Below are 16,347 nucleotides of genomic sequence, written 5' to 3' on the forward strand. Positions count from 1 at the left end.
TGTCCATCCACATTAGAAAAGATGTTCCAATTTAGGCTCACTTTTACTTTTTTGAAAACATGAGCTATGCTCAAATGTACACAATCAATGACCATATTCTCAATGATAAAATGATAATTCTTACTCCTTTTAGAGCTGAGGCGACAAAGGTGTATGCCCAGAGGTCTGTCAGAGAATAATTTTCACGGTTAGCTGCCTCTAGGAGTTTCAATAGGGATTGGTCCACGCCCCATGATAAGTTAGCCAGCTTATCTATTATTTTGTCCTTTAGCGTTTCCAGTTCCTCAACCCAGTTCCCCGAATCATTGAGTAATGAAAGGCACCTAGACAAATAGACATAGGAAAAAAACAGGGTTACATAGGATCCTGTATCACCTCTATTACAAGTTTATTTATTTGTTAAGCACAAATTGCAAACCTCGGGAAGAAAGCTGTCACTAAGTTCACATTGCATTGCAAAAGGGAAAAATACAGAAAGAAGACAGAGCAAAAGAGTGAAAAGGAATACGTGTGCATAATGGCTTTGGCTTTTTCTTTTCTCAAACATGCTCCGACAGCTTGGGCAGGGATATTTTTCAAAGGGATGGTTTTCAAAGGTAACTCAGTGTGCTTTGACACATTACCCCCAAATGCTAATGAAAACTGAGCTTGAATGAAATTTTGTATTAATTTAAACACCAGACAAGTTGTCATACGGCAAGGTTGGCAGTAGTTCTGCCTTTGCCTCCTGGTGGTCGGCAGGTTCCTTCTGTTTGCATCAGCTTAGATCCCTCTGCTCACTAAGCATTTGGGTTTCTGTTTGTATTACCCATTGGTTCTCATCAAACATTCACTGGTGTGACCCTCTGAATTGCACACTCTTGAGGCTCAGCTGTTTGAAGTGTCGCAAGCCTCATAAATATAGCTGTGATTTGAAAAGCTTACAATCAAAGGCAAGCTATAAATGGCTAAAACATATATTCAGTAATGGCTACTTTGACAGGTTTTGGCAATCACAAAGAGGATTCATATTCACATATGTCTATTCAAACTTATTGGCTTTGATATCTCTTCCTTTCAAGTCCAAGTAAAATACACAAATCTTTTCTAAACCATTTTCAATTGCATTGAACGCGGGTAAAGAAAACAAGCCTAAATGGCAGGTGACATGTGACAAGCTGACAGAGCCAGAAATTTATATATGTTTAAAATACATTTCTTATCTTCAAAGCACAGATCTTGAGGAACTATGACATTTTTAATTTCTAGTTTATATTATTTACAAACCATGATATTAAGACATTGCTTCAAGCTATGCCAAAATAAGTGCAAGCCGAGCAACCTATTTGTTTTTTTCTCTGTTTGCTTTGAAAATAGGGAATTCGAAAATTCAAAATAATGCAGCTATTAGTTCAAAACAATGTGTTATTTGAAATGATTCATTACACACTTTAAGAGAAACTGGTTTACATTCCTACACAGAGCATGTGTTTGTAAATCGTAACATATACAGTTTAAATCATTTTTATTTTTAAATATCCATGCGATCAGGATTCTGGGAAATCTGCCATATTAAAAAAGTGATGGCATGAAAGAAACAAAAGGTTAGTCATGCAATGTTAATTATAAGAAGCAAATGCTTAGTGTCTACAACTATTTTGAGAGGATGTGCACTTCCTAATCTGGAGATTCTTATGTAAATATTTTGTCAGAATCCATGTTAGTAAATGAGAAACTCAATGCCTTTTAGATGAGCTGATAACAGCCAGAAATTAGATGGCAATGGTCTTGGGAGGCATTGCCAAAATAGGTGATGGTTTGAAACTAATGCTATCTCAATGGGTGAAAAGATGGTAAATATAAGAAAGTTGATGAAATTGCTGATTAAATTAATAACGTTCACTTGTTAAGATTGGTTAACATGGAAATAGGAGTGTTCCATATAAGCGGGGGTGGGCAAATGCTTTATAAACCAGGAGCATACTTGACAGAAGCAGTGGGAAACCAGCTTGGTCAAGAATCCTGATGGCGTTAGAGTTTGGAGGACCAAACTGGCTCCATAATACTTGACTGCCTGGGCAAAAGAGAAAGCAAGCAGCCGATTTTTACAATGAACCATGGGTGTAGTCTTCTAGTTTATGGGCCTAATTTGGCACTCTGCCAATGTTATCATTGTTTACTGGATGCTTCAATAGCCACAATTTCTGAATTCAAATGTTATGACTGTTTTCATATTTTGAGGGCTGAACGAATCAATTTTACCAATTTTCTGCAACATCTGTTTTTCTTGTCCATCTTTACACTCTTAAGAGGTGTCATGATGTATATATGATAGGAAATCCTTTCAACTTTCCATGCGCTGGTGAAAACAGAGTTTATCAACGTATGAGTTTTTGCACAGCACATGAAGCTGTTCTGTTCTGCTCCTCATACTTCGTGGCTAGGATAAGTGGATCTATTAAAGCATAGATGACAGACAAAAGGAACCCTTACAGGGAGATATAAAAAGCTTTACTTGTACTTTTAACCTATTACTTTAGTTTGCTTTTAGTTTGTGCTTGGTTCACTGCCCTTATACAGAATGGACTTATAACTGACTTTCTACACAATTCCATTTAGAAGGTTATTCCGGGTTGGTATGTATGGCCTCACCAGTCACCTGGCTCATCAATCTAGACAGCGCCATGACTGTGAATATGATTTTAGGTTTTACTGTCCCATACTAGTTTTACACACGTACACACACACACACACACACACACAAACACACAAACATTGCTGACGATTGCTAATATTTGCGAACTGTATATTTTTATATTATATTATTTGTAATGCTCATATAATATCTATACAAGATAATACATATACAGAAATGCTAATCAAGAGAGTGAGATCATTCTGAATGTATTTCTAGTTATTAGTATAAAAGACACTGGGCCTTGTTACGACCCTGGCGCTCCCGTAATGAACGGTGCCGGTACGGGACCGGCAGCATTCATTACCGGATGCCCTATTACGAGGTCCCCTTGCGGGACCCGCTGAGAACGTCTGGTCAGACCAGACATCCTTAGCGGGTCCCACAAGGGGACCAGGGAGCTAATAACAGTCCAGTTATTAACGGGCCCATTTCTAGCTCTCTCCACATTCCCATTGAGCCCTGTTGGGGCTCAAATGGGAATGGGGATGGGTTTTTTTCAATGAGGAATTACCGGGTCCTGCAAGGTTGGAATGGCCCAGTAATTCCTCATTGAAGGAACCTGGACCTGGAACCTGGTATGGAGGCTACCTCCATACTCGTAATGAGGCCCAGTTTGAAAGTGCAAATGCTTGTTGGTTATGTGATAAACTGGTGCAGGGAATATATTGATAACATATAATGTGTATCGCACACACATGAGGAATACAAGTGTGTTCCTAGATACTCAGGGGGTAGACCTACAACTGTATCATGGTCCGACGGTAATCCTGACAGGTGCTATGTAGTAAAGGTTTCTCTTTCACTAGGTGCAGAGATCCAACTCTCGAAAGCCCTCTACCACACACAGTACTATTCTCTGTCTAAAAAATAAAAATATAAACACCAAAGGCTGCAATACTTACATGGAGGCAAACACCATCATTCAGATTAATTCTGAGTATTACCATTTATCACATCAGTGAGGGCATATGTGTTTGTGTCCTAAAATCAGCCTTCATTGTCACCACATCAAATTTCTTTAAAAAATGTTCACAGACATGGGAAACATATAGATAGAATTCAATGAATAGCAAATGTCATCATTTGGATAATCAACATTTTGTCTGAAATTGACCACCATTAATTCACACGGTATATCTAACAACAAAATGTTCTGTAGATGGTTGAAACAATCATTGCTAATAATTGAGCATCTAAAATGTCGACATAATGGGCCTCATTACAAGTATGGAGGTAGCCATACCGCTTTTAGCTGCATGGCTACCCCCATACGGGGTACTAGCTCCGGGTTCCTTGGAATGGGGAAATACCGGGCCATTCCGACCTTGGACGGCCCAGTATTTCCTCATTCCAGGTTCCCGGACCTGGTACATCCCCATTCCCATTTGAGCCCCCATAGAGCTCAATGGGAATGGGGAGGATGCTAACAACAGGCCCGTTAATGACAGGCCCATTGTTAGCATCCTGGTCTGCTCGCGGGTGCCGCTAAGGACGCCTGGTTTTACCAGGCCTCCTTAGCCGGTCCCACGAGCAGACCTCGTAATGAGGCGGTAGAGGGTTAACGGGGCCGGCAGCTCTACCACTGGCGTTAACCCTCTACCGCCTTCCTTGTAATGAGGCCCAATGTGTTTCAGCATCTCAAGAGTCAATTCAAAAGACACTGGGGTTCATTACATCTCTACCGGTCTGGAAAGAAACATGCCGGTATTTCCGTATACTGGCACTTTTCCGGACTGGCAGAGTACAGGTGCGCCAGTGGGCATTGCCTGACATACCTCCAGCCAAGAGCTGAGACAACTCGGGCCCCACCGGCACAAAATAGCCAGTATTTCTGGCACCGCTAGTACCGGTGCCAGAAATACAGGCAATTCTCCCCATGGAGTCCTAGAGGACTCCATGGAATGGGGAATTACAGGTATTCCGCCACCTGTAATATCCCAGTAATACTGGGATATCAGGCAGCAGAAACGGTATTACCTTTTGGTGGTATGCCACCAGAATTACCAGCTGGATACCAACAAACATCTAATGGCACCCACTCTTTTTAGTGTAGCGGCCTCAATCAGGATGCGCTTAATTTTTTAACCACCCATGTGTTCAGTTCACAGTCAAAGCTTTGATCGAGTGAAAATGTATTTCACAATCTAAAAACGATGAGAAACACTATTTACTTTAGTGAAAAAATATGCCCTCAACCATAATTATACACGTGTTGCAATTTAATCAACACAATAATACATTTGAGATAAGATAAATCAAACCTGATTTCTAGTCCTATTATTTCTTTATCTATTTTAGGAAAATGGTAAGGTATAATTCATCCCAGGGATGATTTATTTAATGACCATAACAATAAGCAATGTATGTTAAAGTTGTTAAAAAAAATTGTAATTTTTTATCAGGGCAAGCTTGTCTATTTAGCTTGCATGAAGTAAAGAATAGTTCCAAATACCGTCTAAAAGTTAGGTCCGGTTCTCATGTGTGCTGTTTAGTGCCTTTCGTACAAGCCTCAAGTGCATAAACAGTGCCGGCTTTACATTCAGTGATTTATTTAAATGTTTTCTCCTACAAACATAGACAAATACTTTGATTGTGTTGGGACCCATCAACCCCTATAATTGCAACTCATAGGCATCTAATAGCTCTCTAGATTGAATCCTGACCTAGCTCATCTTAGTGCAGACAGTTGATCCCCAGAATTGGCACCGCCTCAATGCTTTGTGTCTCGTTACAAAGTACGTTGAATGCGAGGGACATTGTTAACCACCTAAAGTGATGTGTTCATAAACCAGAACACCAACCTTGTGTCCTGGCACTATCTTGATGAAGAATAGGCATCACTTGTTTTACAAGACAAAGGGCCTCATTACGACCCTGGCGGTAAGGGGTTAGCGCCAGCGTTAGCTGCGCCGACCCCTTACCGCCAATCACGAGTTCCCTTTCCGCCATGGCGGATTTTACACCTGCTTCTAGCGGGTGTAAAAAACCATGGCGGTAAGGGAACTTGATGTTAATTACGCCACCGTAATTTACGGTGGCGTAATTAACGCCTTCCCCACTCCCATTATGCCCTATGGGGCAAAAATGGGAATGGGGAAGGGTAAATGGGGATTGGGGACTTACCGCCCCGCCGACCTCGGAATGGGGCGGTAAGTCCGCCAACCACCATGGCGTAAACGTAGTTTACGCCATGGTGGTAAAGTCACGGCCCAGGCGGTAACTTACCGCCTGGGTCGTAATGAGGCCCAAACCGTTCGCCAGTATCTACTGTGGAAAATGGAGTCCTTATAGAAGTTGTTATGAGAAGTATATTAATAAAGTACCCTTATTTGATTGATGCGTCCTCACCTCGAACACCAGTTTGTGTAGCAGCACTCAACACAGCCTAACTGTAAGAGTCAGTGAGCTAGACTTACAATGTAGTCAATTTTGGCACTATCTTGGCTGGAAAAATTGCCACATTGACACCGTTAGCTCATTGTGATTACTCAGATAATGCGGGCATGGCCCACTCCTTTTTGTTGTTTTATGAAAATCATTGTATATGATTCTTTAACACTATGTTAGGAGCACACTTTGCTGTCCCCGGCGGGCGAATACACCAGAGCCCTATGTACAATTTATCAGGAAAATCTCAGGAATATATCTTCATATTATGTCCAAACATTCCAACATTGCCAAGAACAAAGCTACCAGTTTTGTGTAACATGTTCCAGCAGTTATTCACGATTGTCATCAATAATGAGGCTGTTCTTACAATTGTTTATTACAAACATGTAGATATGAAAGGAACAGGCTTGAATTTACAGAATAATACTACATGGACATATTTCTTGCAATGTTCCAGTCTACTTAACTTAGCATATTCCTGTAAAACAATGTGAAAACAGTTATATGATCAGCCACCCGACTACGTGGTATGGAAAGCAAAATTATAAACGTTCCTCTCAATGCAAATTTTCAACCCGTTGTTTATGGTGTCTAGGTGATGTATCCATTTTCGTTCAGTATATGTTAGAAAACAATGAAGCCCACCTCCACAAGGGTGTGGGATGATCTGTGTCACACCAACCATATCAGATTTGTATCTGTGTGTTTAAGTTATGGACGTCATTTAGGGGTCACCACAGGTTGCAATTGCGACCCCTAAGGTCTCCCTTGCTACCCATGTGGGTGTGAGGCTCATGGGCTGTGACCAGCAGCATGTGGCTCTTTGTTTCTAGAGAGGCTGGTTTTCTGATAGCTGTAGTCTGTAAGATAGCTCAGTGGGTTGAGTGCTTGCTGCTGCAATGTGTGTGTGATCTGCAGGTTGCAGGTTTGACTCCCAGCAAGGTCAACTCAACCTTTCATCCTGCTGCGGTTGAGAAATGAGTACCAACACAGGTAGGGTTATATTGTATGTATATTTGTTCTATATGAACCGCTTAAGTGTAAGTGCTATATAATAGCACATCATTATCGTTTGGCCTTGGATGTCTGCTTGCATTCACAGTGATTTGGAAATATGGGCCTATACACACTATTAACAATACATATGGTGATCCATTCTTGTTTGAAATGTATATCACTTTACAGTGTTATTGAAACCATATTTTTCGTAGTGTACTTTGAAACAATGCTATGTGATGCCACTTCCTGTTTTGTCGAGCAGTGAAAGGTCCTGTTCCATCACTTTCCGTGATGTCACTTTGGGGTGGGGTCAAATTACATCACTTCCTCTGATGTAATCAGAGGTCAAGGGTCGTGTGATGTCACTTCCACTACCCCTGGCATTTTGGTGAAATGAGGTCCCTGGTTTAAGTCTAATCAAATGTTCAACCAGCGGTTTCTTAATCACACCAAATTTGGATACGTGACCCATGTACAGAGATCTGCTGCTTAACGGGTCTTAATGTCTTATCAACATACAATAGATTACATGAGCTTTTAATTACACAAATCATGTTATTACTGTTACAATTGGTAAATGTATTTAGAGTCCACTTGACATTGTTATATTCAAAATGTGTTGTGGTGTTTGTAAATTGGCAAGCCACACATTTACCACACCTATAGTGGCCCTTGATCGGGATCATGCCCCACAGCCTAGTGAGTGTTTGCTCTTTATCTGTCTATAAGTATGCAAGTATGCATCAGTTTTGGACGCAAATGTGTGCTTTAAAAAAAATGGGTTTCTTTTGAAAAGAACCAGACTGGTGAATTAAATGCCAGTTCTTTAAAATGTGTTTTCTCACTGTGTTACTAACATGACTAAGGCCCTCATTCCAAGGTTGGTGGTAGTCATGGCGATATTAACGCAATGACTACCACCAATAACGGGACCGTGTCCGGTCCCGTTCAATGGGGACTTACCGGTCCAGTCCGACCTTGGCGGGACCGGTAAATCCCCATTGAAAAAGCCATTCCCCATTCCCATTTGAGCCCCCATAAGGCTCAATGGGAAGGGGGAAGGTGCTAATAACGGTACCGAAAATTGCGGTACCGTTATTAGCTCTGAAGTCCCTTAACGGGCGTCAAGGAAGGGACCCGCTAAGGGACCTCGGAATAGGGCGCAAAGGGATTACCGGCACCGATGTCCTTAACGGTGCCCGGTATCCCTTTGCGCCCACCTCGTAATGAGGCCCTAAATGTTGTAACTCAGCTTGTTAGTTGTTTGTCTATCTTGTTTAGTCAAACAGATAGACCAATCCATGTTTGCTATCCTTTACTGTGCCAGCATGACAATCTTTTTGGGATAACCCTGATCTACTAATCTGTTAGATAACTCATTAGCATTTTTGCAATAGTCTCATTCATGGCACAATTGTACCTTACTTGCAAAAATTGACCATATAGGAGATTTAGTTGAAGACAGGTTGAGTGGAAACTGTTGTAATGGAGTGAACTGATTTTGTCCATTGGTTTACCTGTATAATTCTGCGTGTTTTGTCGTTTGAATATATACAGGTCTAGAAAAGCTGCCCATGCAAAATCATATGTTAGTGTGAAAAGTATGTGTGATAACTGCTTCAGAGTTTCGTGTTCGAGATGAGAAAGCCTCGTAGAATAAGGGTACTTTATTAATTTACTTCTCTTATCCTGTATTAGGACTGCGTTTTCCTCAGGAGATACTGGGGAACGGTTTGTCCCATAACACAAGTGATGACTATTCTCCTCCAAGATCGCACCTGGACACCACACAGTGGTGTTCTGCTTTATGAATACTTCTAATTAGGTGGGGAATGATGGCCCTCAGATTCAACATACTTTGAAACTAGAAGGCAAGCAGCTAAGCCCTGCCAATCCTAGGGATCAACTGTGTGCATTAAGGTGAGCAAGGGCTTCTATTTGGAACTCTTCTTTACTTCGTACAAGCTAAATAGACAAGGTTGCCCCCGAGATCAAATGTTGTTGTTTCAACAGCTTTAACAATGTTTGTTATTATGGCCATTAAATGAATCGCTGCTGGGATGAATTATACATAACTATTATCCTAAGAAAGAAATAATACGACTGGAAATCAGGTATCGATTATCTTAGTATGGCAAATGTATTATTGTGTTGATTTCATTGTAACAAGTGTAGAATTATTGTTGAGAGCACATTGCACAAAATTAAAGTGTTTCTTATCGTTTTCATATTCGTGAAATACATTTTCACTCGATAAAAGCTATGACTCAGCCAAACACATTCTTGTTCCTACTTATTGTTCAAACATTACACTTGTCCTGATGAAGGCCATTACACCAAAGAGAGCTTCTATTGAATTGGCTCTTGTGATGCCGAAACACATTGTGGACCTCATCATGAGTTGGGCAGTATCCCGGCGGTGATTGTGCCTGAAGACCGCTCAATGTAATTAGCGTTACTGCAACTCGGTCTGGTGCAATTTGTGCTGGATCCAGAGTTGCGGTGGTGCTGCTTGGCTCCATTTGTTATGAGTCCATAGGACTCTAAGGGGTGTTTCAGTGCCATTACCACAAGCAATAATAGTGCTGGCGGTAATAGCGCCTGTCAGCAATGGGCAAAACCTTCTCACCTGGCTCTTCTTCACTCGATAGGCTAGGTGAGTCTTCCAGAGTTGGAGAGGTCCCATTCTTCCTTGTGGATCTCTGGTCCTTGAAGAGATACAGCCGATCTCGAGAGGAAACCACTATGTCCACTGTGGTAGCAGCCAAGGCAAGATACTCCCACCCAAAATGGCTAAAATAAGGGAAAAAGCTGGAAGGCTGAAAAAACCCTTCTATTGTGGGCAGAATCTGATGGAAGATGAATAGTAGAACATCTTGAAATTTAATCTTGCAGACAGGCCAAGCCAGAGGAACGGATTGCTATTCCAGAGTACATAATTCAGAGCCGGGTTGGTGTTGTGATGGTGTGCCCAGAAGAGTTCCCTCCACAGTGTGCGGATGATTTCTCAACCCTTCAGTGTCCGATGCAATAAGCTTGATTGCAGCAAGTAGCAGTAAGTAAAAGTCCAGGGAGCTACCAGAATATACAGAAAGCACAAAAGCGGAGTACCTGGCAGAGTGGATAGGAGGGAATTAAAAGGTAAGAAAAGAGGGCTTGCAAGGAAAAGGTGCTTCCGAGGAAGCAATGGTAAGAATCAGGATGAAAAAAGGGCACGGGATGGAGGATGTAAAACAGAAAGTAGAAAACTCGACAAGCAAAAACAGCGTCTTACCACAAAGCAGACGAAAAGGGTTGCAACGCTTTGTGTGAATGCTGAGCAGAGCTATAAAGGAAAAGCAATCCGCCATCTTCAAAAGACTAGACTGATAATGCTGCTCTATGTTAAACATGGAGGGACGTTAATGGTGCCATATCCACCACCCTTTCCACAATCTCCAGGAGGGGCAAATGGTGTCAGCACCAAAAATAGGCGGAAAGCTGGAGATTTACCTCGAGCTTAGAGGTAAATCTCAAGCTTTCCCAGCCAAACTCGAGATTGGGCGGAGCAGTAATGCAGCAGTAATAGTGTTACTGCTGCATTTTTGCTGCTCCGCCCAACGCCTGATGAGGCCCTGTGTCAAGGTTTTACATGCTGCTCAATTATTGGTGATGATTATTTCCACCATCTATAGAACATTCTTTTGTTAGATATACTATGTGAATTAATGGTGGTCATTTTCAGACAAAGGGCCTCATTATAAGTCAGGCGGTAAGGGGTTAACGGCGCCGGTAAAGGTGCCGGTGCTGTCAACCCCGTACCGCCTGATTACGAGGTCCCCTTGCAGGACCCGCTCTGCTCGTCAGGTTTTACCAGACGTGCAGAGCGAGTCCCGTGAGGGGAAGAGGGAGCAAACAACGTGCCTCTCGTAATCGTCCCGTTGTTTGCTCCCTCTCGCATTCCCATTCAGCCCGATGGGGGCTGAAATGGGAATGGGGAAGGTCTGGGCCCGGGTTCATGAAGGGTGGAATTACCGGCCCCCCTGAACTCGGAATGGCATGGTAATTCCCCATTCTGGGAACCCGGACCCGATTTTGCCGCAGCCATACCACCAATAGCTGCATGGCTACCGCCAAAGTCGTAATGACGGCCAAAATGTTGATAATGTAAATGATGAAATGTGCTTGTCATCGAATTTTATGTATATGTTTCCCATGTGTGTGAATTTCTTTTAAGAAACATGATGTGGTGAGAATAAAGATTGATTTTAGGATACAAACACATATGCCCTCACTGATGTGTTCAATGTTAAAGGAGAGTTCCGGGACTTTTTTTTTATTGTCCCTACGGGTCGGCCATGTGTTTGTAAGCATAAATCGGTAGATCGTAGGAAACTTTCCTATGGACCTTACCCGACTTTTCGCCCCTTATCGCACTCGAAATCAGCCTCCATTTTGTGATAATCCTATCATTCCGCCGCATCGACCTGGCTCACCTGCCTTTGCGGCACTAAATCAAATCCCCCGCCCCTGAGCCTGACATCAGCAGACGCGTACTGCCCATTTCAAGCACGTCTCGTGTCAACAATCGCTGCGCCTCAGCTATTGACGTGTTGCCATGGAAATGGCAGGACGCCTCTTTCCCCAATAAGTATAAACAGACCGTTTCACAACATACAGCAGCAGATTTTCGATTCCATTCCTCTCTCTGTGTTACTTTGAGTATTCTGTGACTCGTTTCAGTGCTCTGGTCAGCTACCTTCGCCGCTTGTAGCCCGTGTGAACAGATACCAGTACCACCGCTATAAATTATTTTACTATCTTTACCGCACAATGGCCACAATAATGCCGTATATGTACGAGCCCGAGTACACCGAGGAAGAACTACTGGAAAGGCAAGCACGCGAAAACGATGGGGATTCGGACGGCAGTTGGGAGGACCAGTCAACGGATGAAGAGCCTGGACCATGTCGCATGGACGGCGCCTCCACCTGGTGCACGTGCAATCGGTGCGAGCTAATGCCAACTGAGGAGGAGAACTGCTGCTGCCGTGAAAATTCCGGGTGCTTGGCCTACATTTCGGAAAGCGAGCAAAGTCAGCAGGAAGGCGAGCAAAGTCCGCAATGCATCACCGAGCTGCCAGAGTTCAGGGAAGCCTGCCTCTCACGGACAGTGTTGAGGATGATGATGGTGCTTATGCACGAACTTCGTGGCACTGTTCGTCCGCGTAATCCGAGTAACGAGTAAGTATACTCTGTTTGTGATGTCAGTGATGCCACCACTATTTCATGGTCGTCTCCCACACATAAAATTACATTTACATATCATTGGAACGCATGTAAATTGGTTCCATATAGTGCATTTTCTAGATATAATTTTTTTCTAAGGAAAATGACATGTGTTACCTGAATCGACATTGATAAGAAAGTTTGGTCAGTTTAATACAGTTTGCATCTTTTTTTTTCACAGGTGGTACAGGCTGGTGGCCTATCGTTGCTTCACTTGGTGGCTTCACGGGAGGCTCGGACACCGCGTTCGGAGAGTAATACCTGCCTGTGCGGTACTTGCCATTAGACAACATTTTCCCAGTGACAGTGGACAATACCGCGGATTTTCCCTCGATGTGCTGCAACCTCAACTTTACAATGTGTAATGTTTATTATTTATGTTTAATTAAAATCTAAAATAAAGCCCAACATATATTTTAACAATGGTTGTTTTGATTTTTTAAATGAATCTAGTGTATATTCTCCTGGGAGGGTGAGGTATTTATAAACTCACCCCCCTGCCTTCCATGTAGTAGATCCTGCAGCCATCCTCTTACATTCAGTTAGATGGCCTCTCCTTGGTGAGGCCCTGCGGCAAACGGGTCTTGTCTGCACGACCACCGCCCCGATCCACCCCCCGCCTTATCAAAGGCAGTTCGCACCGGGGTACTTGAGCTGCTGGCAAGTGGAGCTGTCAGGGAGCGATAAAGGCCAAGAGGTGCCAAAGACCATGTACACTTCAAAGTGGTCTATAGAGCATGGGTTTGTTGTTCCCATGTCTACCTCCAGACCCCGTGTCTCCTGCCAAGCATCCCCCTCACGCTGGACGGCCCCCTGCAATCCACATAAGTGTGTCTCCATTCACGAGTCTTCCTGTGTCTTGTCTGCACGACCACCGCCCCGATCCACCCCCCGCCCTATCAAAGGCAGTTCGCACCGGGGTACTTGCGCTGCTGGCAAGTGGAGCTGTCAGGGAGCGATAAAGGCCAAGAGGTGCCAAAGACCATGTACACTTCAAAGTGGTCTATAGAGCATGGGTTTGTTGTTCCCATGTCTACCTCCAGACCCCGTGTCTCCTGCCAAGCATCCCCCTCACGCTGGACGGCCCCCTGCAATCCACATAAGTGTGTCTCCATTCACGAGTCTTCCTGTGTCTTGTCTGCACGACCACCGCCCCGATCCACCCCCCGCCCTATCAAAGGCAGTTCGCACCGGGGTACTTGCGCTGCTGGCAAGTGGAGCTGTCAGGGAGCGATAAAGGCCAAGAGGTGCCAAAGACCATGTACACTTCAAAGTGGTCTATAGAGCATGGGTTTGTTGTTCCCATGTCTACCTCCAGACCCCGTGTCTCCTGCCAAGCATCCCCCTCACGCTGGACGGCCCCCTGCAATCCACATAATGCCACGACATATACACGTCATTCATTCACAAACACACCCCTGGTTCGAATTCTTTATAACCCACTTCATATTTCTAATGAGAACTTCTTTGCGCTTTGCTAGTCAACCCGTGAAGGTGCTGGTTATCTGCTCTTCGTCTCTGTGAACTTCCGTGACCACTTTGAGCAAACTCGTCAGTTTGCAACCTGTGAACTGCTCCCTGTTCTACGACAAGAAACTACTCTGATCCCTGCATCTAACTGTTTGTTCGTCAAGGTAAGTCCATGTACCATAATCATTTTGCGTCCAATTTTTTAATTTATATCTATTTGCTAGTAGTCATCAAATTGCATCCATGTTTTCTTTTCGTTCACGACAGTACATGCAAGGAACTAGTCACATGTTCTGAGTTTAGTCAAATTACTTTTTCTATTTTTTGAAAGTTATTGAAATACTTATCCGCATGTGAATAACGTGTATAGTTCCAAGAACCAAAACGGACCTTGCATTGAACCTTTTATGTGTCATTTACTGTTTTAACACATTGGTATTCATAGAGAATTGTTGATCTTTACTTTTCAGAACTTTCCATAATGCCTGCCTGTTCCATTGGCGGTTGCCCTTCGAAGACCCATAACAAATCTGAAGGTACTATAATGCATGTTTTCCCTAAGACAATAGATCAGATAAGAGAATGGGTCCGATATTGCGGATATCCAGCCTCTGAGCTAGAAAGTAGAGTCCTAGAAGTTTTTGCGGACAAGAGGGGTGATCGATACCGCATCTGCAGCAGGCACTTTAGCCCAGACATGTACTCCACATCATTGCTAATAAAGAAGTAAACACCGCGAGCGAGGCGAAAATTGCTCTCAACCGCTATTCCCACTCTATTCGTCCACATCCCTCCACTGGTGAGTCAAGTTTACGTATTTATCTCTCGGCCTTGCGGTAGTGTGTAGCATTAGCTAACAATAATTTCCCCATTTATGTATCCACTCAATATGAAGGCGGAAGATTCTCCATCCGTGTCGTTATTGCAGTCATCAGCCACTTCAAGCGCCTATCGGGTAATCTTACTTAGCTATTCTGACACTGACTTGTTTTAGGCATGTAAATCAATAGTTTTAATTGATCGTGTAATTATTTTACCTAATGGTACACCCTTGTACTCGTCCTCTAGTCTTTGTTTTCAGTTATAATTATTGTTATCCAAAATAATGCAAGTACTGTCTTTCAGGGAGATGCTGAGGAGTCCAACGCATTGACGACAACCGTAGATGTCACTCAGATGCTCAAGGTACGTTTGCGGACAGTTCCATCGATGGAGATCATCAGATCTTGCATTCTTGTAGCGTGATTGTTACACACAATGTTTCTTTCGTTTTTAGCCATTGATATGTCCTTCTGTCGTCGCCCTCCTATTTGTCTTCTTTTTTCAATATTGTGTTCATTACTAATGAAAGTCCTATGTTTCAGGGAGTCGATGGAGCATTAGTCCAAGTAGAAGGGGGAGCATGCAGTTACGGGTCGGCGCAACAGCTTGCAGAAGTGTGCACCGCAGTTACATCGTCCCTTGATGTTCTTATGCATTTCAAGGTATGGATACTGACAGTTCGATCAAGCGAAATCATATGACGTGATTACATCCGCTATACTTCCTTCTTTATTAACGCAAGTACTATGTTTCAGGGAGATGACGGAGCTTCTTCTACAAGAACATCACCCCTAGTAGTTGATGCAGATCTCTGGGTGGTGACACTTCCAACGATCGAGCAAATCGAATCATATTTACATATCCATTATTTATTTTAGACAACTGATCATTTGTGCAGGTCTATTTAGATGAGCCGTTGACGCCTGCTCAAAGTTTATGTTCTTTTTAACAAAATAGAAAAGCATACTAATGCAATTACTGTGTTTCAGGGAGTTGCTGAAGCGTCATCTTCAATAATATCATCAATGGAAGTCTATGCGGAGCCCGAGGTATGGATCTTGACAGTTCAATCTAACTAGATCAACAATGCGTGAACTATTGTCGTTTGAATGTTCTACACAATGCGTTCATTCGTGTTTTGCTATTGAGATGTACGTATGGGTATTGGTCCCCAAGTACATTTTGTGTTTTCAATATTATTATACATACTAATGAAAGTTCTATGTTTCAGGGAGTCGATGGAGCCTCAGTGAGTGATGGATGTGCTTATCATGAAAATATAGTCGTTGCAGCGCGAGAGGAAGTGGAGACATGCACACACGAGTCGGAGCAACAGCGTCCAGATGTTGAAGTTCGAGGCAAGAAAGTTTCAAAGAAAAGAAAGCAAAAGAAGGTTAGTGTCCTGTTCACTATATTATGTTGTCTTTCACTGTCAATAGTTCAATACTGTAAGTTGTGTTTAAACTGAACATCCCTTTTCTAATCTGTCCTCTAGTTGCGAGTGGGTGTAAGAACTAGATCTACACAGACAGTGAAGCGAACGAGAGATGTTGCTTGTCAAACCTTTTGGCAGGGACTTGAGACTGGAGATGCATCGTGCCAATGGGAAGAATATGAAGTGATTGACAACGGAGCTATACCACCACCAGCCATTGATAGTGAATGTCCTCCTGGTAGTTTGGATGCAGTCGGAGATCAATTCACAGAATCCACACCCGCAAA

The 16,347-nt window shown here is 43.1% G+C and overlaps 1 protein-coding gene across 2 annotated transcripts in view; it reads right to left on the minus strand.

The window, feature by feature from the left end:
• LOC138527316 (cytosolic phospholipase A2 gamma-like) overlaps positions 1–16,347 on the minus strand; it is a 442,073-nt gene that overhangs the window by 297,501 nt on the left and 128,225 nt on the right. For both annotated transcript variants that reach the window (XM_069638380.1, XM_069638375.1), the window contains one exon: positions 125–323. In XM_069638380.1, coding sequence (XP_069494481.1) covers positions 125–323 — 199 coding nt within the window. The remainder of the gene's footprint in view (positions 1–124; positions 324–16,347) is intronic.

This window comes from Ambystoma mexicanum, chromosome 1q (assembly GCF_040938575.1).
Source record: "Ambystoma mexicanum isolate Mex_15411 chromosome 1q, UKY_AmexF1_1, whole genome shotgun sequence".
Classification (NCBI taxonomy): Eukaryota; Metazoa; Chordata; class Amphibia; order Caudata; family Ambystomatidae; genus Ambystoma; species Ambystoma mexicanum.